At 38.0% G+C, this 27,818-nt stretch overlaps 1 protein-coding gene across 1 annotated transcript in view; it reads right to left on the bottom strand.

The window, feature by feature from the left end:
* DPM2 (dolichyl-phosphate mannosyltransferase subunit 2, regulatory) overlaps window positions 1-27,818 on the bottom strand; it is an 83,697-nt gene that overhangs the window by 53,338 nt on the left and 2,541 nt on the right. Inside the window, exon 2 of the mRNA XM_044065324.1 lies at window positions 2,848-2,937. Within this exon, the coding sequence (XP_043921259.1) occupies window positions 2,848-2,937 (90 nt within the window). The remainder of the gene's footprint in view (window positions 1-2,847; window positions 2,938-27,818) is intronic.

The raw sequence follows: 27,818 nt of genomic DNA on the forward strand, positions 1-27,818 counted from the left end.
CACATCCATAATATTTAAGTTTTAACACGGGTGCCAAAGAACACCTGTCATTTAAACCTGCTGCCATTAGGTATCTGTGATACCTTTGTTTTTTTGATAGTGCGAGTTCAACAATAAAATTTCCTTGGAAAAGAGCAGTTTTGGGGAGTTTTATGTGATTATCGGTTTGTTGTTGGTGGAATTTACATGGGGCAAAACCCACAGAATGAAGGAAGTGGTGAACTTTCCTCTTAAATGTTTCTGATGCTTTTTCATCTGCCACATACGATTATATCAATGCTGTGGGGTGCTGGTAGAGAGATGTCAACAAATATTTTGGTTATTAGTTAGCATATACTCAGATATGACATTTTACAAGTCTTGTGCCAATAAGTTGAAACTTTGAAGTTATACAGAAGCGTTTAGCAAATCAAATACAGGCTCATACTTCTGACAGTCACAAGAAACTTTGTGAGATGAAGCTTGAAACAGGAAGAGTCCTCCCTTCAATAAAGAAAACTGTTCTGCAGGCTTGCAGATAAAATATTTATGGAGTTATTGGGGGGGGGGGGCAGGATGATGGCAATGTACTGTTTCCATTATTTATAAAACCAGAAAAAAAATCTGAGGGCTTTTTAGTTACTGAAAATTAACGGATCACTACATGACTGATACTAGGGAATCCCAATATATGCTTTATATATTATTTCAATGGTAGAGGTGATGAAATGATTGGGTGGATAAGATTTTTTTTAAATACATCAAACTACTGAGGGTGGCTTGGCAGCACATTAGAGCAGCAGCTACATTTTCTAGTCTGTCTGTATTATTTATCCATCCTTAACATTACTGATACTGGGGACTGTGTGCCACTGGTGCCATTGTAAATGTGTCTGAGTAGGCTGTACACTGCACTGAATGAATAGGAAGTTTAAGAAACAGGAACAAGGAATGAATTACTAATTCTAGGGAAATAAGGTGCCAACAGTGCCTCTTTAGAAAGGCATCTAATGAGTCAAATTGATAAATTTTATCAACAGAATCTTTTCTTTAAACCGTTAACAGCTACAACTGCAGATTGTGAGGATTTTACCATTCTGTTGCAACTACTGACTTTGGGTAATTTTGGTTTTGTTATTGATTTATTTCTAAATGCTCCAGTTTCAACTGTGACATCATGTTTGAGCAGGTCAGTTATTCAGAGGTGTAGGGGAAAGTTAAATGGGAGAATATGTGGTGGATTATTAATATTAGAGGCCTATGCACCTCAGTATCACTTTAGAAGGGTATTCCATCAGTAAGGTGGTAAACTACAGTGAGCGGACAGAGTGGTCTTTATGCATTTCAATGCTCTATCACATAAAACAGCCACACCAGTACCTGAAATTCCAAAGCACCAGAATGATCTGAAATCATTGTCGGCATCCGAATTTTAAGAAAACTAGCTTCATTATCCAAAATACCATTAATGATAAGTAGTCAGTCAGTGAGATAACACTGGCACACAAGTTAGCAGAGCTTAATCTTGAACTAATCCCACTGCTAGAGAACTACAGGTCCAAGAGAAGGACCACGAGACCTTTGCTGCTCAGTGCTACTTGTACACAGGCATACCACATGGTGAATCTCCCATATACTACTAACTCATGAAAACAACTCAATATAAAATCAATACAATAAAGGCAATCCTCATAAATCAACACCAAACAAAGTCAGCTAAATCATACTTGGCTGAAATCTGGGACAAACATAAAATATACAAATCTCCATATCCATCTTTACTGAAAATTACTGAAAACACAGAGAATATTTGGTGAAAAAAAACATGAGAACATAAAGAAACTTCTAACGCCTCCTCTTTACCTCCTACTTCAACATTCTCACTCCAAGTGTGCAACCTCACAGAAAAACAAAATACTTAATTCCTAAGACTGTGTGAACTTTGAGGTGAATATTAAATAGCGAGGGACAGGAGACACAGTTCTTCATAAGAGGAAGCTTGTCTCTCATCAAAGTCAATCTATGTGTCTTTCTGTAAAATGTGCAGCTTTCATTTTTCTTAGTTGATAACAATGACAAAAGAAATATACATTTAAACATATCAATATTTAGTTTACTATGATAGTTGGTGCAGACATTACTGTCATAAACCCACAAACTATTTGACTTTAACGAAAATGTTTCAAGGATGATAAGAGTGCACAGTATAACAATGTTTTGCATGTTACCTAGTAAGTTGTCTGCAATGTCAAAGGTAGAATTTCTCTTGAGTTCTTTCTTGAAGATCTACCTCCATTCACTTATAGTAAACTCTCAGTTAACTGGAACTCAAGCAACCAGAAAAACAAAAATCGAAGAAATACAGTACAATTTTCATATGTTGCACCCCCCTCCCCCCCCACACACACAGAAACATACCTTATGTTTTTAGAGTTTTAGAATTTTAAAAAGGAAGATAGGAATAAATTCCCTTGCTCCCCAAACTAAGAACAAGTCAAACTAAACAAATAGTATAGTGTACAGTATTAGTCAGGCCTACTTTTAATTGTAACTCTCAAGCAACCAGAAACTATAGTTATCTGGCATCTACCAATCCCCATGAGTGCTAGTTAACTAAGAGTTTACTATATTTAAAATAAATCTGAGCTAAGGCACAAATATGCAGAATGGCATGTCAGTCTAGACTACTAGGCCATTCAGTTGTCTAGTTGGTTTGCTGTTCAGTACATTTGTCTTCATGTATGTTTTTGGCTACTGTATGCACACCAACAAAGCTTCTCCAAAGATGTAACCTATTCTCTTCTCATGCGCTAATAAGCACTGTGCATTCCTTTTTAGAATAACAATAAAGAGAGAAGATATACATACCAGTACTATAACCCAAATGGTGTAATACACGAAGAGACAGAGGCTGAAGCCCACCAAGCCCACTCCAACCAGCTGATCCACTCCTGCGGACTAAAAATTAGACAAATTACAGAAAATACATGAAGCATTTAAACCACAGAAAAAGTAAGCTATGTTCAAGAGAGGTCAAATCAACAATGCACACAGTTTTAAAAATACATAAGAAAAACCAAATAAACTAGGAGCCCCATTTCCCTTTCCTTCTCCTGTGCTGTACTGAAAGGCAGATTATATCCCTGACTTTAAGGCATAGGTCCCTTTTGATCCATACAATTTAAATTCTTGTTGGATACTTAAAAGGCTTCCATTCAACTGTAACAGCAATGACTTATAACATCAATAATAAAATGTTACATATGAAAAAGGCAGACATGCAATTTAAATCACATATTGGTTCATAGGCAGGACTTTCACTTCTAAACTGATGAGCAACTTTAATTATTCAGTAGTGCACTACAACACCGTGCAAGCTTTTAAATTATGATGAGAGCAAAGCAGTGCATGCAAATATAGACTTCGCACTCGGGTATCTTGGATAAACTCTCACAGCTAAATGTAAATCCCTATGCAGCTCACTGGACAGCAAATTGACTCATAAACAGAACACAGGAAGTTACGGTGGGCAGCTCTACCTCCTCCAAAAGACCTGTCACTAGAGCTGTACTCCAAGGTTCAGTCCTTGGGCTATTCCACTTTGGCATGTACGTCCTGGAGTTCAAAGCTAATATTAAGGGTTTGTGACTGGCCAAGTTTGCAGATGACTGCTAACTTGGTGACATCATAAACTCCTTGAAGAACAACATGATCTTCCAAGAGGGCCTGTACTGAACAAATAGCTGGTGTCAAAATCATGAAATAAACTAAATGACAAAAAGCATATAATCATATCATTCAGCAAGCATGACTCCCCTTGTAGCTATCACATTGACAACACATTCATGACAACTGACCCTGCAGTTACTGATATGGGAATCTATATCGACAACTAACTGTTCTTTAATCCCAATATACCCACTGATGTGAGAAAGTCCTTCTTTGACAGTTTTGTATCTAAATGTACTGTGCCCAGATCCAGGGATGTAATCATATCACCGTACTGACATTCATTAGAAATACCATTGTGTATAATGCCCATTTTAGTATGCACCTATCCAAATACTTGTCACAGTTGGAATAAGCACAATGCTTTCACACTAAAAAACATCAAAAGCCTAAACTGTAAAAACTATGCAAATAATCTCAAAGCCTTATTCCTCTTTTCAGTATTATAGAGATTAAGAGGCAACCACTGCCTTGGAAAGAGCTTCAACAAAGCATATTCTTACAAACCTATTACAAATGTGCAAGTCCAATAGTATTACAATCTTTTTTGCAAAATAAATATAATATGTTGATCAGATAGCTTTGTATCACAAGGAATACTGCTTCTATGTAACAGTCTAACACTCCATGTAAAGCAAAGTACTTCTATTACTTTACTGAAATATAACTTGGACAAACAGATGGCTGCCTGCAAATTTACCCTCAATTTAGCCCCCTGTCCCTCATGGATAGGGGAAACATATAAATGTCCTGACATATTCTCATTCAAAACCGTGTAAGAAACTTCTTTGTGTGGTAGAAGATTTTCAGTCCATATATTTCTAGTTAATCACTGTATATTAATCAGATCAGACAACAGTAGTAGAAGTAGCGAACGTAAACTCGTCAAGTCAAAACAAAAAATAATAATAGAAAATATATAATTGTAAAGCATTACTAAGTATTCGAAAGTAATCCAAGCAAGGCAGGCAGTCTGTTTCCAGTCGAAACTCCTTTATTAAGTACACAGACAAGCGATCCAAGTAAAACAAAAATAGAGTAATTTCCTCAGAAGCTTTCTAATATATATATATACTTTTTATCAGGCATGGGAGTGGTTTATTGTGCTGTAAAACAAAGTGTTATTGGTACACATGTTAAATTCACATCCCTTCCCCCATCCGTGTGAAATTCGAGCTGGTCCTGCCCTACTTAGTAGCTGTCATAATAATATATAACTCTTATGTACTTCAAATAAAATTTATAATGATGTGGTACCTCTTATTTAACTAGATTATTAAGTCTGTGATTTTATCCAAGACAATATACTACATGGCTGGAAATATATCAACCTTAGTTCATTTGGCAATCAAAAACTATATATAAATATATACATATACATTTTGCATGTAAAAATCAATTTCTATTTCATAACCTATTGTTAACAAAGATCGCTTTCGTCCTTCTAGACTTCTTTAGGTCTGTGTACAAGAACCCTAAAACAATCTATAAAAATATATATAATTATACAACGACCCCCCATTAATATTCCAAAACATGCATGCTGATTGATTTACAACGTGCACGCTGACCAGAGTTATAGTAATGGAAAAAGGTCCGGTCGTCCGGACTTTTTCCATTAGTATAACTCTTTTTTTTTTTTTTTTACAGCAACGGAGAATGCAAGATCTCCGTTGCTTTTCACAACCTGTCTCGCTATGTTAAATGAGTTTAACATAGCGAGACAGCTTTAAAAAAAGTAACGGAGATCTTCCTATCTCTGTTGCTTTTTTTAAAGGTGTCTCGCTATTTTAAATGGGTTTAACATAGCAAGACAGCTTTAAAAAAAGTAACGAAGATGCTCTGTTGCTTTTTTTAAAGCTGACTCGCTATATTAAACTCCTTTAACATAGCGAGACACTTTAAAAAGCAACGGAGATCTTGCTTTCCTCGTTGCTTTTTTTAAAACTGTCTCGCTATGTTAAATGGGCTTAACATAGCGAGACAGCTTTAAAAAAAACAACGGAGATTCTCTGTTGCTTTTTTTAAAGCTGTTTCGCTATGTTAAACTCCTTTAACATAGCGAGACAGTTTGTAAAAAGCAACGGAGATCTTGCTTTCTCCGTTGCTTTTGCCCACAGTTCTGATGTACTGCGTAAGCATACGCATGCGCAGTACATCAGAACTACCACAGAATACCAGACAGCTGCGGAAGGGCAGCAAGGAGGCATTATACAATGCCATTATTTAAGAAAAGTAATTATTTTTTTCCTTAAATAATGGCACTGTATAATAGCAATAACCCACTTCTGGGTATGGGTAATGCTGGATTTACCCACGGTTGTCTTTGTTTGGCCACTCAGGTTTCGCCCTCGTAACCAAACCACACCAACCATGGTAAATCCAGCATTACCCACACCCAGGCGTGGGTTATTGCTATAATTGTATAATTAGTTAGTATTGTTATTACATATCATTTTGAATAAAGTGGAAAAAATAACCACAGTACAAGAGTAGATAAAAAACACTGGAAACATGAGCTACAAAGCATTATACAAAATGATGAAGTATATACCACAATGGATAACCCACTACCAACAGTTCAAAAAACAGAAGCAATAAAAGTAGCATTGATCACTGAAATTGCTATACCCAGTGACTACGGTGTCTTACATACAGAGAGACAAAAAGTCATAAAATATCAGGATTTTTCAGGCAGAGATGAGGGCAATGTGGAAGAAGAAGAAGGACACCTAGACAGTTCCAGTTGCAGTAGGAGCAATGGGTCCTATAAAAATTACAGCCGTACTTAGATATGCTACCAATACATGCAACTCTGTACGAATTGCAGGAGTCATTACTTGGCATAGTACGGGTGCTGCAAAGAGCATTTCTGGCTAACATCAAGGATTGAAACAATACTAATTTCATGAACTTTAATCATACTTTGACTTAGGAATGGGGTCCATTCCAGTCATGGTATTAGAAACCCAAAAGACTTGGCGTTTTCCTTCCGTATTTAATTTCTCCAACAATATTAAGAATGCAGGTAGCTCAGACACTTTTTTGTTACCCATGGTAGGACTACATAGTGTTAACTACTTACTAAAAAAGTGGCTCTCTCTGATAAACAAAATTTCTCAGAAATCATTTAGCGTGCATTTCACCAGACTTTGCAATTGCTCCCAGTGAGAGACTAAAGGAAATTATGCGCGTGTTTGACAGTACAGTGGGAATGCAGTACCCTCAATGTTGTATCATATACATGTACTGTTGAGATTTGACTGGCAAACCACTAGAAAGTGCTTTGCAAAAAATAAAACAGTAATTATGCACTTACCAATAATGGATCCTTTTATCCACAGCTGTCCAATATGACTGACTGATCTTCAGGTTGCTTGTTGCATCCAATCTGACAAAACTAGTGCTCCAGCCTTGAGCTCTATTAATGTTTTCCCACAAAACACCTGAAGGTGAAGCTATGTCAGATTAAGTTGGTTTCCAAGATGTGCAATGGTTCTATGATAATGGTTGTGAAGAAGAGTTCTTAACCATCGTTCAAAGCCTTCAGCAATGGCAATTTGGAAGGGAGATGGAGGAAGGAATGTCATAGCTGATGGATGGAATGAAAGAGCTCAGCATTATGGTAACTACATCACCAACATATCCTATTCATCCCACCTGTCCAATTCAACTGATGCGTCACAATTTCCAGCTAAAGAATACCTGGGTGGCATTATAACAGAGAAGGCCCTGGAGGGTAGTTGCTTGACATTAAACTCAATTTGTAATGTCAAGCAAAAGTGTGCAATGTAGACCAGGATGCCACAGCACAAGCTTAATCAACTGAAGAATTTCTAAAGAAAGCTGTAGAAGTGGTGATGGACCTTATAAAATTAGCATTTGGCTTTCATGGGTGGTTGTACACAAAATAAACAAAGGAAATACAGTTTTAAAGCCACGTAGATTGAATGACCTTTGAAACTTTTGAACCAATCTTATTTGCTGCAAAGGACACAAATGTTTGAGAGTCCTTTCTAAAAGATTTAGTTTTCTCTAGATAAAATTTGAGTTGTGTGTGACAATCTAAAGTTGTACAGAGCTTATTTTTCTTTGCTTGAGTAATTATGGAAAAAATACTGTCAGATTAATGGGTTAATTCAAACAATGTTGGAAGCCGCCTTGGCACAAAAGGAAGGGTTACTATGCAACAAAACCCTGCCCTTATGAAAAGCTAAATAAGGAGGAACAGAAGACAGTGCCTGTGCTTCAGATATCCTTTTAGCAGAAGTAATTCACAGTTAGATGTTGCCCGTTCGATACTCAGTTAGAGTGTCTTCTGTGTGGCGACATGCATGAATGGGCGTTCCTTCGTTGAAGGTTGTGCATTAGGCCCGGCAAGCCAGCACGTAAAAATCTACTGCCAATCATTAGCAGACCAGAGTTCCGCTGTGGCGAACCCTAATCGGGAAAAGCCAAAAGACACAAACAAACAAATAACCGTAAAAAATATGGTTTTATAGGTTAAAAACTTCAAAGGAGTGGAAGACCCTGACTCAAGTGTTGAATTTGTCAGTGCTCACTTTGCAAGGTTGAGGTCCCATGGGGTTACTGGTTCTATGACTTGTGGACATAGAAGAATGTCTCTTTTGAAGACAGCCCTGCATAGTCTGAGAAGCAAAATAGCAGGTGTCATCTCCTTCCGAGATGTGGACCAACACACAATTGATTTCAAGACAGAAAGGTCACTGGACATCACTGGAACTGGGGAACCCAGGAGGTTAACTTGATATCGTGTAGGTCTGAATGAGATGGCCAAGATGGGTGGGACAGATCTTTCCTGGGATCTAAAAGCCAGGGAGGTGTCCTGATGTGAGGCTTTAGTGGAGAAAACCAATTTGCCTGGGAAAGTGAAGAGCAATGAGTATCAATGTGACTTTGCATCTCAAGCCTTTCTGTAAAGACCTGTGTATTAGGGACAGAACTGGAAATGTGTAAAGGAGCCGAAAGGCGACCATCTGACTAGATCATCTCTTGGGGACTGTCCCTTCTGAGGTATCAAGGCAAGGTAGTTGCTTCACTTGGTGCTAGCTGGGGAGGTAAATAGGTCACAGCAAGAATGACCTCAGTGACTGTATAGCTGCTGTGTTACAACTGGATTGAGAAACTACTCATATGTCATCAGAATGGATTTGCCGAGTGTGTTGACAAGACAGCAATCTTCATTCCCAGAAGAACCACCTATCTAGAAATGATGTGCAGCAATTGCTCACTGCCACACTCTCACTGCTTCTTGGCATAAAAGGATAGGACTTGGTTCCTCCCTGTTTGTTGCTGCACCATACAACCATCATGTTGTTGGTCTGGATGGAAAACACTCCCTTCAATAAAAAGTCTTGTCACGCTTGCAATGCAAGAGGACTGCTCTCATCTCTAGAACACTGATGTGAAGGTTAGTCTCTTGTTGATTCCAAGTAACTCGAACCATCTCCTGACAATGTCCGCTACACCCCAAGGAGGAGGTATCCATGATGACAACCACTATGGGGGTGACATGACAAAAGATCTCCTTGAAAGAATGTATGGGGGAAGTCAGCCACCATTGCAAGTGTAGTCTGTAAAAGTAGGTGATTATTACTGGAGCAGAAGGATTATCCAAAACTTGAGACCATTGAGCTCTGAGCAGCCACTGAAGTATTCTCATGTGATATTGAGCAAACAGCACCATCAGGATGGAAGAAGCCCTAAGTGCCAAAACTCAGAAGATGGGCAATACCGATGGAGAGTTTGAATTGAATTTCACAAGTTCTCAACTCTATCGAGAGCCACTGAAATTATGTATGACGTTTTGTCCAAGTGGCATCCTATGAACTGGATCGCCTAAGTGGCTGCAGCTATTACTTTTCAAAGATTACTTATATGCCCAAGGACAGACAAAGCAGAAGCAAGTAGTCCCCAATACTGATCAAGGCCTCTCTTGCTGTGGCAGCATCAAGTCAGTTATCGAGGTATGGAAACACTCAAATCTTTTGTAGTCAAGAGTTGGAGTTGTGACTACTGCCGTGCTGTTGATGAACACTCAGGGAGCTGTGGGGAGGCTAAAGGGCAAGGCTCTGAACTGAAAGTGACTGGCTCCCAGATGGAAGCGAAAGTTTCTCCTCGATATGAAGGCAAGTATTTTGAAGATCCGTAGAGCACATCCAATCTTTTGCCTGCAGACAAGGCAATGTTGTTTGGAAAACAACTATCCTGAACTGGCTCTTTTTTTTTTTTTTTTTACATATGTGTATAGATGGCTGATGTTCAGAATTGGCCCGATATACCTGATTTTCTTCAGAACCAAAAAGAATCTTGAATAATATATCCTGAACCTGTCTGGCCTGGTGGGACTTCCTGGATGGCTCTTTTTTTTACGAACAGAAAAGATCTCTCTTCCGATTGCTTTTTGCTAATAGGGTGGTATGTCTGGAAATGGCCACACTGTTATGAGGGGTAGACATGAAAAGGGAATTGTTTAACTTCTGGATATTAACTTATTTACCCAAGAATCCTGCATGATGAGCATTCATGCAGCAGAGTAGAGGAACAGACAACTCCCTGAATGCCTTCAGAAGGTAGCGGTTGGGCAGCCCTTCAGGGATGGTTAGAATGCCTGTCAGATAAAGGTCCATGAAATCCCTGATTTTGCAAACCACCTCAAAACCTCTGGGTCTGTGCTCATTAAAGGGATCACCTCAGCCACAGCTGCCCTTTTCAAAAGCAGAGTCAGTGACATGATGCCACTATTTCCTCAGCAATAAGGCTTTGGACCCCCTTTTGGTTCCTACTGTTTGATCACTGTGGGGTCTCAACCTTGTCTACTGTGGCAGACAGCATCTTCCCATCCTGCTTGGATTTCTACATTTCTTCTTTCATGTAAGGTCCAAACAAGGAGGAGCTGTCATAAGAAGCATTTGTAAAGGATGCTTTAAAGTTAATCACAAAGTCACAAAGGCAAAGCCAGGCATGAAGCCTCATCATAATACCTCGACCTGCAGCTTGTGCTGCTCCATCAGCTGCATTACACATCAGCCATATGAAGTTTGTAGTGTTAACCATAGTGCCCAAAATAGTCTCCAACTTCTTCAAAGAGGCTAACACTTGTTCCTCTAGGCTTCTGAAAGTGGTTCATGTGAGCAGTGTAGTTCAAGGCCCTAAGGGTGAAGATGCCTAAAGCATATGTCCACTTCCCAATCCTGTCCAGAGACACAGATTCCTTAATGGGCAGGTGGACAGATCTTGTTATTCCTGACCAGAAAAAAATAAAAATAAGAAAAAAAATGTATGTATGATGATGGAAACAAAATATACACTTAAATTTCAATGGATTTAAAATGGTATTTAAAACCAATTTGTAGAATAAAATAAAATAAAATACAATTAGTCATGTAAACTTTTAGGAAGCCTGGACTAAACTACTACTGTTAAATTAAAAGTGCACTGGAACTTAGAACGAGCTGTGAGATGGTACAAGAACTTAGAAAATTGCCACATTGTTTACTCTAGAGAACTCTTAGTTGTTGGACTCTTAGGCACAACCGTCCATCATTGGAGGGCCTAAGTATTTATTTAGTTAGTTAGTTACTGACATTTAATTACCAGGAAAGTCCGACTGGGTAGATGCCTACTTTCAGGGGAGGCCCTGGAAAAAAGCTCCAATTTATTATGAAACATTTTAAGTACAATAACTTTACAATCTTAAAAAATAAAATAAAAAACAACTGCAGTTTAAATAATTATAACAAATTAAATATAATATAAAAACATTGGTTAATCTATAAAAGGTATATGACAATTTTCTAATATTTAGAAAAAATTTACACAGTTTGTTGAGCAATTAAAGTTAAGTTAGTCTAATACCAATAGCAATTGCAATATGAAGTAAGGCTAAAACAGGCTTATGGTACATAAAGAGAGAAAGTCAGGGAAGATAATTTGATAGCAGTAAGGAAGTAAGTGATGAAGGGACAGTGAAGAGGTATAAGGAATGAAGGGGTACTTGTTCACATTTAGTGATATAGTTTACCCTGGTTTTGAAAGATATGAGGGGTATTGACCTGATGGACATAGGTAAGGAGTTCCAGGTCTTAGCAACCTTGTACAAGTCCTGAAACAAGTAGTAGTTTGGTCTATTTTGATTTAAGCATGAGTTGTGCATTACGAAGTCACACTTCAGTCACTGTTAAAGCTTCCGGAGTAATTTGTTGAAGGTGTACCATGTTGTCAGATGTGCAAATGAGGGTGGAATCAGAGTATTGTATTAGGGTGACCTGTTGTGTGGATGTATAGATGTTGGTGAAAATGTTAACGAGGTGGCAACCAAGGACAGACCCTTGTGGTACACAGGTGGTTACTAGACAGTAAGGAGAGAGCATGGTGTGACATTTTACTGACTGATACTTATTGGACAGGTATTTTTTGAACCACAGAAGGGTGGGCTGAGAGAGACCTAGTGAAGACATTCAAAGTACAAGTTTGCTGTGCCAGACTGGGTCAAAGGTTTTAGACACGTCTAGAAATGAGTAAGAGACTAGTTTGCCATTATTTTTAGCTTTATTGACAGTAACTATACAGGTTAGAATGGCAGTGCTAGTACTATGGGAAGGAAAGAAACCATGTTGTGTAGGGCAGCGGTCCCCAACCACCGGGACATGAATCATTTGGTATCGGGCTGTACAGAAACTTTTAGGCAGGGAGTGAAAACAAAAAAGTGTGTGTGTGTGTGTGTGTGTGTGTGTGTGTGTGTGTATGTATGTTTGTGACTGCGTTCATGTTTCTGTCTGCATGTTTGAAAGCAGAGGGGACTGTGTGTGTGTGTGTGTGTGTGTGTGTGTGTGTGTGTGTGTGTGTGTGTGTGTGTGAGAGATCAAGAGAGAATAAGAGTGATCTTGTGTGAGTGAATGTGTGTGAGAAGGAGTGAGAGGGATCTTGTGTGAGCGAATGCATGTATGAAAGCAAAGGAGTGCGTGTGTGAGAGAGACAGAGACAGTGAGAGTGATCTTGTGTGAGTGAATGCGTGTAGGAAAGCAGAGGAATGTGTGTGTGAGAGAGCCAGAAAGAGTGAGAGCATGTACGAAAGCAGAGGGGTGTGTTAGAGAGAAAGATGGAGACAGTGAGAGAGAGCTTGTGCGAGGGAATGCGTGTATGAAAGCAGAGAAGACTGTGTGTGCGAGAGACAGAGAGAGTGACAGCGATCTTGTGTGAGTGAATACATGCATGAAAGTAGAATATATGTGTTCGTGTGTGCGCGCGCGTGTGTGCGTGCAAGCAGAAGAGACTGTGTATCTGTGTGTGAGAGTAAATAGTGAGATCGATCGAGCCACTCGCTAAGAAGCACTTTTGCTGTTTAGCGATTGTAAAATAAAAATAAATGAAATGGGAAAAAAAGTATGTGCATTTATGTTTCTGTCTGCATGTGTGAGTAAATGCTTGCATGAAAGCAGAAAAGACTGTGTGTGTGTATGCGTGAGAGAGAGAGTGAAAAGTGACAGCAATCCCTGGCAACACAAGAGGTTAAGAGGTTTGCATACCTCTCCAGCATACCTCTCAACCTCTCACACAATAACTCTGGACAAAGCCAAAAATAACAGGGGTACAAAGCCCCAAAAACAGGAACAAACTTTAAATGTTGCTCTTATAAACTTAGAAAGTTAACAGAATACAAGATCGTGTGTTACCATGCATTTTCTGAAGGATTCTGAAACTCAAATACCTGCCATTATATAATGACTTCAGTCCTCACTTAACTGTCACAAAAATCCAGAAAACCACAGATATTATGAGAAACAGACCAAAAATATAAGGCAAAAATCTGGACATTCTGTGAAAATCTGGACAGTTGAGAGGTATGACAGAGCCATGTATAATAGGGACAGATTTTAAATATTGCTTTTATAAACTTATAAAGTTGCCAGATTCAGAATAAGGTTTCCATTAGGTTTGCATACCTCTCGACCATACCTCTCAACCTCTCGCAGAATAATTCTGGATAGAGCCACAAATAATAGGGACAAATTTAAATACTGCTTTTATAAACTTAGAAAGTTGCTAGAATAAGTGTTGAAAACCTTGCTTCCATTTCCAACATACTGTCTTTGTGAAGCAGGTGTTTCTACAGCAACCAAAACAAAATTACAGAATAGACTGGACATAAGGAACACATTTCTTGTGTCATTGTCTCCCATCATCCCTAGATGGGACTGTCACATTGCAGGGAAACAAGCTCAGGACTCCCACCGATTCGGCATTATGGCGAGTTGTAATTGTTCTGCACTTTATTATGCTTTATTTTTATAGATGCGCAATGGTTGGTCCATGGAAAATTGTATTACATGAAACTGGTCCTTGGTGCAAAAAAGGTTGAATACCGCTGGTGTAGGGGATAGGAGTTCTTGCAGGAAATAGTCTAGCAATTGTTTTTGAATACATTTTTCAAGTATTTTGGTGACAGGAGATAAGATTGCTATAGGTCTAAAGTTATTAATGTTTGTTAAATTTCCTCCTTTCTGCAGAGGGATAGTGTATGACTTTTTTCAGAGAGAGAGGGAACATGCAATTCCTGGACTGACCTATATAAGGTCTGAGACAGGATGGACAATGCTATTAGCTGTTACTTTTAGGTACTCACTTGAAAGTTAATCAGATGAAGAACAGCATAGTATAAGTTTATTTAAGAATAGCTTTATATAGGATGTAGGTACAGGTTTGAAGGTGAAAATGGATGTGGTGATATGTGGCTACTGGGCAGGGTTCAGATTAGATGTTGAGGAATCCTTGGTTAGAGATGCTATACTATCTATAAAATAAGCATTGAACTGTACTACAGTTTTGAGTGGTAAGTTATCAGGAGAGGGGCCTGGGTTGAATTTGTGGCAGGGATGTAAGATTTCTTTAACGGGTGTCTAAATTTTTTTAGGATGGGTATTTAGTATTATACTGAAAGTTATTATAGTGTGGTTTTTGTTTTCATTTATTTGCTTTTTAGTGTAATTGCAATGCATTCTGAAGTTTAAGTTACTGAGGGGTTTTATATTTTTGCCATTCTTTCCATGCTTTCTCTCTATCCTGCATTAACATTCAACTCTTTTTGGACAGACAAATTGTATTATTTGTTTTCAGTCTCTTCCTTCTAGTAGATGCAAGACTATTTAGCATACTCAGAAAAGCTGTACTGAATTCAATTACAGTCTAAGGGGAGGATTTTTAGGAAGCTCCAGTTAACAGATGGCAGTGCAGTAATGAACATTCCTGGGTTAAACTTGGAAAGGCTGTGTGCTGTTTTATAAACCTGCTGTTTAACTGGATGTGTGAGATGTCTGGTCATATAGACTGGGAAAGGATCACTGAGAGAGCCTAACATTCTACCTGTGGTGGAATACTTGCTAGGGTCTGATACTAGGATCCAGTCTAAGGCAGAATTTGATGTTTTGCTCTAAAGTTTGGGGCTATTAATTAGTTGTGTGAAACCATACAAGCTTGTGCTAGATGTAGGGAAGTTAGAGTTTATAACAAACCAACTGACATTCACATTACCTAGTCAAATTTTTTTTTCTTGTGGAAATGTTATGGCTATCCAGTGTAGAATATCTTCCAGTATAGCTGCACTATCGCCAGGTGGGATATAAAGGACAGTAATACACATTTGTATATAATTGTTTATTTTGAGGAACGTGATAAGAAGCTCTGCTGAATTGAATTTTGGTGTTTGGTTGCAGTAAGGGGAAAATGTAATAGATATTAGGAAATATTAAATACAACCACATTTCCTCTTCATATGGTCATTATGGATGATATTACAGACAGGAGGTATAACGTTGGAGTTATTTATGCTGGTCTTAAGATAAGTTTCATTTACAGCAAGAGCATCAGGCTTTTATTGGGTAATCCAGGCATGTAGTTCAGCAGTTTTATATCTTATACGTCTAAGATTTATTTCAGCAAAAATTAGATCATCAGGATTGTAGACTGGCTGTTGCTGGGTTACAGAAGTGTGTGGCTGAGAATTATCTTTGCGTTCATTGTGACAGGTGAGGCCATGATTAGGGTGTATATCTCTTCCTAGAAGGATTTTATTATATTGAGAAATTATGCATGCTTGCTTCTCAGACAGCATTCTTGCACTTAATTTTGTTTTGGCTTGAGCTGAAGTGCAGTTAATCAGTCTATATTTGGAATAAAGGTGAGGGGCAATAATATTAAATACGTTTGATGCGATGTGTGGAGAGTGCAAAGAGGAAGAATGGATATGTGGATGGGATAGAGTTGAAGAGATGTAACGAGTTAGTACGGAGTCATGGTAGGATGAAAGATGGCACAGTAGGAGGAGAATAAGCTGAATAGTAGCATAATTAAGTATAGAAATATGTATTTTATAGACGTCAGGTAGTGGGGAATAGCAATGAAGAAGGAAGCAACAAGTTGCAGGACAGTAATAAATTCAGTGATGGTGGATTCTGAAAGCTGGAAAAGGACAGATATGGAGGGAAGTATTTTCTATAAAAGAAGAGAGATTGCCCAGGTATCTTCTCTAGAATGTAAAGAAATGAGGTGAATTAAAGGCTGGAGCATAATGAAGTAGTCAAAATAAGAAGAAATGAGGGTTTATTTAGAAGAAGAAAAAGATACAATGTGGAGCAGATAGCTACTATTATGGAAGGTTGTGATCATGAATCGATATAGTGCAAAGCAGTAAGGGATGGAGAAAGATAGTTGGGAATTTGGGTTCTGCTCAAAAATCTGCAGACAGATTATCCACTCCCAGAAGACCACATACAACTAATGAGCGTCCTGGGGGGGGGGGGTTATGCCCAGATTTAGGACACTTGTACTTGAATGTGAAAAAACACTACATTAAAAAGTTAGTTATAAAGTAATGGTGAACAATTCTGAAGTAGTTTTGGAAAAGAAAGAGGTGAAATAGTTAAAGAAGGAAGATTTATAAAGAAAGAATAAAGAAATACTAGGCAAATAAGAGGATAGAAATATCTGCATTTTTGACAAAAAATAGTTAGAAAAAATAAGTAATTCTAAGGAACTGTCAGATGAGACAGGACCAAAGATTAAATGAAATACAGAGAGTGACAAGGTATCTCAGCAGTATTAGTATGGGCAGATTTTTACTGGAAGGTATATAAAGTGAAAGAATGCTCTAACAATGATTTACAGAAGGATATTAGAGTACAAAAACTGAATTATGTGTTTAAACAAGTAAATAAGCATTCACTTGCAGATACCGATGATCAAGGTTACAGTTTTTATAAATTCATGTCACAGAAGAAAAGTGTATATTCACAAAATTTCTGAGTGAATGGAAAGAGAATGGAATGAAGGAAAAAAAATACTGAAGGAGTGTTAAGAGTCGCATGGAAAAAGGGGTAAGGCAGATGCATCAAACTGGAGACCAACTACATTAAATAATACGGGTCTATATCACCACATTGAATGGTGATAAGTTTGAACGCCCTTTGTTCGAAACGAAAAGTCCGAAAGCCCTAAACTGCGAAGTTACGGAACATCGATTTTTTTCCCAGGGAAAAAAATTGGTGGGCCGTCTTCAAGGCTTTGCTATTTCCTCCACTGTAGTGCGATTTCACAGTTGGTATATTTAAGTAGGGGGGGGGTGTGGGGGTGAAGCCTCCCACTTCAGTTTGTTTTAAAGTTGTGACTTTTTTTTCCACGGAGCAGCAATTTTTTTCCCTGGGAAAAAAAATCTCTGTTCTGTGAGTTCGTTGCTTTCAGACTTTTAGGTTCAAACAAAAGGGCAGTCGAACTTATCACCATTCAATATGGTGATATAGACCCAAATAATACTCATTATAAAACTATTATGAAAGTACATTAAAAAACTGAGGCAGTGTTATGGGAGATGTTAACTGAGAGGCTGAATGGGATAAAGGGTAAACAAATGCTAATTCTGATACAATACATGGCTAATAGTATATCATATAGCAGAAAAAATGCAAGATTGTTGGCTTGTAATATTAAAAGCATCTGATAATGCCACATAGCAGTTATGAAATATCTTAAAAGCATATGTAATAAGTGAAAAAGTTAAGTTTTTAAAAAAATGGCATATGAGAGTGGAATATTGACAGTTATAATGAATGGATGGTTGAACAGATAAACTGAAACAGAAAAGGGGATAAGACAAAGAATGGATGGTTGAACAGATAAACTGAAACAGAAAAGGGGATAAGACAAAGATGTCCATGAGTGGGCTGTTTTCATTAGATAGGAATGCTATTGTGAGTAGCAGGTTAAGCACATTAAAAGGTGCAAACTTTGTTTTACAGGATAAAAGTTTTAAGTACCATTATTTATGGAAAATGCAGAAGATATAGTCCTATTGGCTAAAAGTATGATATGAATGAAAAAGGTAACAAATGAGGTGGAAGGTTTACTGCAGAAGGTATGTTTAGCTTTGAATAAAGTAAAAATTACGGGTTTAACAGATTTTTTAAAAACAGACTGTGTGGATCTTTTCCATTACAAAAAATGTTAGTGTGTGTGAGGTCTGATAAAAAGTCTATACTTTTGTTTGGATACAACATACTGCTATAGTTACCTCTTATTTTAGCTGTAGTCAAATTTGTTCGACAGCAGTTTTATGATGCCCCAGTGAAACTCGCTCTGCCAGTAGCCTTACCAATTACCAGTGGTGAGGTATAACATGTTACTACTGTTACTTTTTTTGTAGCTGAAGTGTAACCTGTTCGGCAGTGGTTTTTATGTTACTTGCTATTTGAATGTATGAAGTGAGCAGCATGTTTTTTGTACTTGGTAGACAGTGGTTTATTTAAGGTTACAGAACTGAACTGCATATTTCACTTGTTCACTGTCTTACCTTGTGCTTTGTTATGCACCTACTCTAAATACTGTTGCTATACCATTGCTTGCTGACAAATATAGTAGTTATCAGTATAAATGACTACCTTACCCTTCTCTCTCTAAAATGTAACCACCCTTACTCCTCTACAGTACTCTAACTTACCCCTTTCCGTTCATACTATACCTGCACTTACTGTCCATACCTCCCTGTATTTTTTCTCTCCCAATGTCTCCCTCTCCTTTTACTGCTCATTTTCCTACCTTTTTCTTTCTTATAATAGCCTACACTCCTAGATGGTTAACAACTTCCTTTCTCCCATTTTTATTTAACACGCCCTTTCTTGTACCAGCTTCTGCCTACATATCTTAACAGAACACAATTGTTCCTGCTCGAGATTTTCCTGACCAGTGCGGCGACTAGAATGCTGATTTTCACTGCTTGAAAACCTCTAAGTCTTGATGTATGTACACTGAACAAACTGACTCTCCTATAGTGCTACTGTGCCGGCAGCTTGCACATCACCACCCCTGCATTTCAACCTCTCTCCCCATCTTCTCCTAGCCTATACTTCCCAATTCTACTTGTATTCCTTGCACGGCCCCTATCCTAGCAAACTTGACCACCTTCCAAACTTTCCATCCTTCATCCATATATAAAAACACCCCTGTTTTTTCTTTTATCCATACTCTCATTCCATTCACCTTCCCTCCTCAACTCCCCCGCCCTTACATTGGTCCTATTTTAGTGCTCTCTCTCCCTTCCTATCTACACCTCTTGCCCTTAATTAGATCTTGACCTGATTTCACTCCATTGCCTGTTATCGCCTACTTTTTTTCCTTTTCTCTTAGATGCTTCTCCTCCACTCATCTCTTCATGTACAGCAACCTACCTGATTGTTTCTGGCACCTTTCTCTATCCGGGCGATTGGCGAACCCGCTCCACTCAAGGTCACTCTGCTCCCCTACCCCCATTCCCACCTACCCATCCTTTTCTTAGATTTATACTCTCACCACACCTCTCCCCCACAGCTGACCACTCACCTTCCACTTCCTCTTCTTAACCACTCCCCCACTTATACTGCACACACCTTAAACAGTCACATGCTCCACACCCTCCAGCTTACCCTATCCAATACATCAGTGCCACCACACCCTCACAATGCTCCACTTTAATATCAGCTTACTTCTAACCCTCTCACTACTTATCCTTCTAACTATCTTTACCTCTTATTATACACAAAACTGCTCTACCCTACCACATCTCCCAACTACCATATTCAATCAATCCTACACAAATAACATCCACTACCTTATCATCTCCCCCTCTCTTTCTAACATCTGTAACATTTGCCTTCTGAAGTTTAGCCTACTTAATAATACAGCCTCTTTCAATAAACCTATATTAAAGTCAACCACTTTGCACCCCCCCCCAACTATTTTATCCATCTGCAATCACCATACTTCCCTCTGGAGATATCCACCCTAATCCCAGCCCCAATGACACATCCTCACATACCACTCACAAAGCCTCCCACCCTCCCAGTCCAGCAACCCTGTACCAAAAAAAAATCTCTATTTACTCCCTGAATGCCCAAAGCATTGTCAACAAAACCAGTGAATTACATGCCTGGATTCCCCAACACTCCCCAGACATTCTTACCATATCTGAAACCCTATTAAAACCTTCCATCCCCAATACTGCAGTCTTACCACCTGGCTACAACATTTTCTGCTCTGACAGATTCCCCAAGAAAGGTGGAGGCATTGCTTTCCTCTGTTCTGATCATCTTAATCTCACTAGCCTTATACTCCCTATTCCAAACTTCCATCTTGCTTAAATACGTATTCTGAACTGCCACCTAAACTCACACAAGAAATTTGTCATAGCCTCTATATACATCCCACCAGGTAATAACATCCCCAGTTTTGAACATATTCTATCTCTCTCAATATAACCTATGAAACTGTCATCCTTGGAAATGTAAACATTGACTGGTCCAAACTTATTTCTGACTCCCCAAAACTCAGCATAAAATTACATGGTTTTCACCAATTAGTCACATTCCCTATATGTATTCAGAAAACTTCACCTACCTACCCAGTCCTCGACTGGATACTCACTAACACCCCCATTCTCTATCATAGCTCCCATACCTTACCTGATACTTTGAGTGACCATCTCCCTACATATATCCAAAGATATACTCTCCAAACACCTAAATTACAAACTTACAGAGACATCTGTAAACCGTCCACTTTCAATACTGAAACATTTAACTCCCTAGTATCACACGTCAACTGGTCAGTCCTCTGACAGCTCCCTCTCAATGAAGCCATACTAAAATGTAATCAGATATTTCTGGACATTCTCAACTCCCTTGCCCCTCCTAGGAAAATCAGAACAAAAGCTAACTACGTTCCCTGGTTAACTAAAGAAACCTGATCCCACATGCATGGAAAGCTTGGATTAAAAACAAAATACCAGCTCTACTCCAAATCTATAGAAAACTCAGGAATCTCTGCAAAAACGTAATCAGTAATAATAAGAAAACTTTCTACTCCACGGTCCAATTCAACAGAAAATCTAATCCACACCTTCGCAGTCCAATTCAACAGAAAATCGAATCCACAAAAATTGTGGTCTACTACAAACAAAATTCTTCATTCAAGAAACCCTTCCACACCCTCCCCATTCCCTAACAATACCCCATATGAAACTGCCTCCCTCCTCAACAACTTCATTCATACTATTCAAAAACTAACTATTCAAAAACTAACTCATACCAGTCACAACCCAAACCCCCACTCACTTCTCCTATTCCACAAAGTACACCCTTTTTCTCCCTCAAACCTATCTCTACTACCTATATCAGGTCCCTGCTTCTCAAACTTAAGCCTTGTTCTCTCTCTGCAGGCAACCATCCTCCCACCTTCCTCAAATTTGCTGCCGAATCCATTGTCTATCCTATTACTCTACTAATCAATAGATCCATATGAGGCCACAGTTCCAGACATATGGAAATCATTTTACACGGTCCCATTACACAAAGGTGGAAATTCTACTGATCCATCTAACTATGGGCCCATTGCTATACTTTCACCCCTATCAAAACTACTCGAAAAATGCATGCACACTCAACTCATGGATTTTCTTCTCCAGGAAAACTTACTAACACCCACACAGCATGGCTTCAGGCCATACCATAGTACTAATACCGCACTGTTATCTTTTACCCACACTGTAGCCTTGACCAGAGAAAACAATCAATTAGTATCCTGCCTTTTCCTTGACTTCTCCAAGGCCTTTGACACTGTCTATCACCCTTTACTTCTGTCTAAACTTTCCACTCTCAACCCACTCTTGACTGGTTTGCAAGTTACCTCTCCAATAGGCAGCAATCAGTCAGATGGCTTACTTCCATTTCCTCCTTCCTACCCATCAAAACTGGCATCCCCCAAGGATCCATTCTTGGTCCTCTACTCTTCAATATCTTCACAAATGACCTCCACACTGCCTGCTCAAAATCCTCAATTATACAATATGCTGATGACTCAACACTCATAACCATCTCAGACACCATCACTGACCTCCACACACGCACCCAAAACACTTTCTTTTCCACTGAAAAATGGCTCTCTGACAATCAGCTCATCTTGAATCCAAAAAACAAACAAACAAACAATCTTTTATTATTCCTCCCCCGAACCCTCACACACCATAAATCAACCTTTGTCATTACATCCCTTGAGTCAACTACCATTATAGCTGACCCCCCCATACTAAACTTCTTGGTACCATTATTGATGATGAACTGAAATTTAACCTGCACATCCAACATTGTATTAAAAAAAAACATAAAAAACAAACTATTATACAGAAATAGAAAATTCCTTACCCATGACACGAAACTCTCACTGGCTCAAACACTACTTATCTCCTCCCTTCTCTATGCAGCCCCTATCGTTACTAATATCCAGAGCACACTTTTAACTAAATTAGAACAAGCATATAGCTTGCTTTGCTAACAACTTACCATATAACTCACACCACTGCCTTTCTCCAATGGCTAGAATTTCTCCAACAACTCCAAACTGTCTTTCGGCTTTTCCCAGTTAGGGGTCACCACAGTGGAACTCTGGACCGCTAATGATTGGCAGTGAATTTTTACAGTGTTGAGTTGCCAGCCCGGCACCCAACCTTCAAGGAAGGAACACCCACTCACGCATGCACCTACCTGCATGTCTTTTAAAGTGAATTCAACCATGGGGAGGACATGCAGACTCCGCACAGACGGCACGCCAGCCGAGAATCGAACTGGAGAGCCTCTTGCTATGAAGCGACAATGCTAACCGCTGCACTACTTTCACAACATTTTGAAAAACCTCACAGCCTGCCCTTCTCTGTCTTCCCTCACTATATATTACAATCCCATTCATTCTCTCCGTACATCTAATCAACAACTCCTGGCCACCTATAAACCTAACAAAAACATAGGAAAACTTCTCTGTAGCCCAGGCCTGGAACAAACTCCCCTCACACATTAGAACCACCCAACATCCCGCATACTTCAAAAAAGGGCTAAAACAATTTCTACTTGACTCACAGCCCTGCTACTGTCATGACCCTACTTAATTTACTAACACTTTCTACTCAACCAACTATACCTTCATACATCTCACCTACACCTATACTGTATTTTATTGCCATCCCCTTGTCCTTTTCTCCCTACTCAATAGATCAGACTACTATAACCATAACCCTCATATTTATTGTTTATACTTGCCTCACCTAACACAGTCTCTTTACAATCGTCCTGTTCTCATATCTCCTCCTCCATCTCTCTCCTACCTTTAAAAAAAAAAACAAGGATTAAACTCTACTACTATTAGCTCATAATATTTTTTCTGCCTTCATTCACCATGGCAATTTCCTATTGCTTCTTTCATATCTTCATCTATTTCATGTGCTTTTATATGTATATTTCTACCATCATGATATTGCTTAGTACTTTTAGTAGTTCTACATTCTGTAAATAATTATGTAATTTTTACTTTCTGTAAATAATTATGTCACTATACTGGAGCTTTTCTCCATGAGTCTCCACTGAAAATGGGCTTTTTTTAGCTCAGCCAGACTAACCCGGTTAACAAATGTCAAATGAATAAACTTTCTGAAAAATGAGATAACACATTATAAGACATTAGAAGTATTACAGCATTATTGAAGTCTTTTAAGCTATTGTTTAAGAAAAAAGTTAACTAAATGCTGTGGCATTAGTTAAGTTAAAGTACTTAAAAGTTTATACGTTTTCAATAGCAAAGAATACAGAGTTATAACAGACTTTTTTACTGTAATGTGGGGCTCAAGACTAAATGCTGCTAAAACACAGTATTATGTAATAGGGAAGATAAGGGAGGTTTGGGACTATTAGTGTATCTAATGTCTTAGCAAAACAAGCGTATTAAAGGGAATTCAGATGGAATGTTAAAAAAATATATAAATAGAACAGGTTTAATATGGTGCAATATTTATGCAAAGGAAAAAGCAAAACTAATCAATACAAAAAAAATAGCACCAAAGATATGAACAGAAATACAGGCAAAGGTATCTGGGTATGGAAAATTTTACAATACAAAAAATAAGAAAACAAATGGGAGAAAGAGATAAGAGGATTAGTAATGGAGAAGTTAAAGAAATAGAAACTGAAGTGTATTACCTGTGAAATGAAAGATTTAATGTAGAAAATTCAACTCTGGTAACATCACAGCCTGATGGAACTAGTCCCCAAATTAAGGAAAAACAGGTGGAATAGGAAGCATCTATCAGCTGCCAAATGAAGATACCCTGCAGCCTTCAGTAGGAAACCAGTACAACAGTTCAGCTGGAGTTGCACAGCAAGGAAAGGAACAAGAAACGGTGACAACTCTGATGCAGTTAATGTTGTGGAGTGAGAGCCAAGTGAGTTCCTGAGTTCCCATACAAAATAGCAATGGATGATGTAGGATGCAGTTGAAGAGAATATGTGACAGGAAGACGTTTTGGAACTTTCTGTAGAATGTTTGCAGGAAAGGGAGAATAAAGAATGTGCCTTCAGTTTACAAGAAAAAAAATCTAAGGGAAGGGTCTATATCACATAGTCGAAGTCTTATAACTTCGAACATGTAATGTTCAAACTATTATGTTCTAAGTTACAAAGCTTTGACTATGTATTAAAAAAAATGGAAAACAAAATAAACTCTTTTAAGCAGCCCCCCCTGCACCCCCCACACCCCCCGCTACTTAAATATACTGACTCCGAGATTGCACCCTATTGAGCAAAATGGAAACCTCTGCCTGGAGATTTCCATTCAAATGCTCGAACCTTTACAAATTCTAACTTATGGTCTCGACCATATGAGGTTTGAACTTGTAAATGTTCGACTACATGACAGGAACCCCTAAAGGAAGAGTTGCTTGATTCAACAGACATGGATAGACATATTAAGATCGATGAAAGAAATAGATTAAGAAAGTCAATAAACCTAAAATGCCAGAAGATTGATAAAACAAATGAACACAGTAATCAAGACTGTAGACATAAATTGAAGCAATGTAACAAAAGTAATATATTATTGTGCAGCAAAAGATAAAAGTCTTACCAAAAAATATAGGACAATAAGGGAAAGGAAGAGACAAAATCAAATGCCATCATGGAAGTATCAAATAAAGAAAACTATAAGGAATTAAGACAAGAAGTGCCACTGTTAGAAGACTATAAAAGTGGGAAGAGATTAGCAAAAATACTTAAGAAAGACAGATGTGATAAAAGCAATGCGCAGTATTAGAACATACCAGAATTTACCATGCACTATTGCAAATAGTTAACTAAAGTTATCAGCACAGGCAGAAAAACTTACAAGATATGCAGATAAACAGAACAGAAAAGTACAAAATAAGCAATTCATTAATGATCCAAAAAAGTTTTGTAGAGAACTGGTAAACAAAGCAAAATGAATAGAAACACCACCAAAAAAAGAAATAGTCACATTTTAAAGAAATATCTATGAAGACCCTGTGGAACATAAAAATGCTGAATGGACAGAAGACGTAAAAGAAACAGTAACAAGTTCAAATGTACAGGATGTGAAATGGAATGAAGTGACAGCCAGAGAAATGGAAACAAAATTAAGAAAAGCTCCTAACTGGAAAACCCCAGGCCCAGATGCAGTACCCAACTTTTGGCTAAAAGTATTAACATTGTTACACAAATATTTAGCCCTGAGTAAGAACTACTTATATGCACATCACGAACATATACCATCCTGGTTAATAACAGGAAAAACTATACTCCTCCTTTACAGTGAACCTGAAAGATGCACTAAAAACTATACAGTAAAGAGTTGATTAAACGAACATCGATAATCCGAAAAGTCAATTATCTGAACACAGTCTTACAAAGTCTTTGGGTAGGAAAAATCATAAAATCTGAATATGTAAACGTTATATGTATTCGCTTGTGCCTGTTTTTTGAGCTTGTAGCTGGTTCATGTGTGAAAAATATTCCTTATTGTCTACTGGGATCACTGAATGGTTGAAAAGTGTATTCCCTGCATGCATAAAAAACAAGATTTTATAAGTTTATATCCAGTTCAATGTATGTTTGATTACCTGAACAGTTTGATTATTCTAACTACCCTTGGTCCCAATTAGTTTGGATAATCAACTCTCTACTGTAGACCAATAACTTGTCTTCCAACAATGTACAAACTGTATAATGGAACTGATGCCAACAGAGTTTGTAGTCATTTATAAGAAAACTCAATAATGCCAAAAGAACAAAAGGGTAACAAAAGAAAGTCATATGGAATAAAGGATAATTTGTTGTTAAATAAAGTCACAATAGAGAATTGTAAAAAGAGGAAGAATCTAAGTATTGCATGGTTAGATTATAAAAAGAGCATATGAAAGCATCCCACATTCATGGATAAAGGAGTGCTTACAGATGTATAAGTTACACCCTACATTGATCAATTACATTACAGTGACCATGAAACCGTGGTAAACCACACTGCAGCTAAGCCATGATAAAGAACAAATTATTATCACAAAGATAAAAATTCAAAGAGGGATATTTCAGCATGACTCTTTGTCACCGCTGCTCTTTTGTCTTGCCCTTAACCCATTAAGCTATTTAAGTAATTAGGTCATGGTTACAATTTAGCTCCTAGACAACAGTGAAATGTAAAGATTTATCTTCTTTTTGTGAAAGGATTAAAACTTTATGGTTCATCAGATGAGGAGCTGAAAGCATCATTTCAAGTGGTCAAAACTTTTTCAGATGATATAAGAATGTCATTTGGTCTTGATAAATGTGCAAAGGCTACCTTTAATGTAGGAAAGCTAAAGCACCAAGAAACTATCAGTCTGGGACAGGAATGTGATATAAAGGAACTTGAGCAAGAAGTATATAAATATTTGGGAATTCATGAAGTATCAACAATAAAACATGAACAATTAAACAAACTTAGTAAGGAACATTTTAGTAGACTAAAATTAATATTGGAATCAGCCCTGACATCTAGGAACAAAGTCCAAGCTATAAACCAAATGGCCCTTCCCATTGTAACTTCCAGTTTTGAGGTGACAGACTGGGCCCAAAAGGTACTGAATCAGTTGGACATAAAAATAAGAAAAATGCTCCATGCTTATCAAATGAATTATAAAAAATTAGTGTATACCAAGATTACATATTTTCCATTCAGAAGTTGGTAAGGGTCTCCTCGAAACTAGCTACATATACAGATCTGCAATTGCAGGACTGCATACATATTTGCTGACCTCACGAGATCCAAACATAATGAAAATTTTAAAACATGAAGATAGCAAGTCTAAGATGACTTCCCTGCTTAGTTTAGTGGAAGAATATCGGTGTCAAGCAAGAATGGAAATTAAACCAGAAGTAGACAAAAAAATCAGGCAGCAATCGAGTGTGCCAAAAGAAACAATATAAGGTGAGGAATCAGATGATAAGGAAAGAAATGTGGAAAATGCATAAATATAGTTGCAAGTACAGAAAACTCCTGGAAAAACCTCATGTCAATCAGGATCTAATGCAGGACTGGATAAGTAGGAGTAAATTTAAACAAAACACAAAAGGTTAACATTGGCGGCCTAGGACAGTGGACTACATACATGTTGATTTACAAACTCTACTGAACATGCTGGATAATTAGACATATGTAGGTTCTGTAAAACGTGAATTGTAAACAGTCACACATCTTGCTGC

Source organism: Protopterus annectens, chromosome 3.part0, assembly GCF_019279795.1.
Source record: "Protopterus annectens isolate FY-2018-M chromosome 3.part0, PAN1.0, whole genome shotgun sequence".
Classification (NCBI taxonomy): domain Eukaryota; kingdom Metazoa; phylum Chordata; order Ceratodontiformes; family Protopteridae; genus Protopterus; species Protopterus annectens.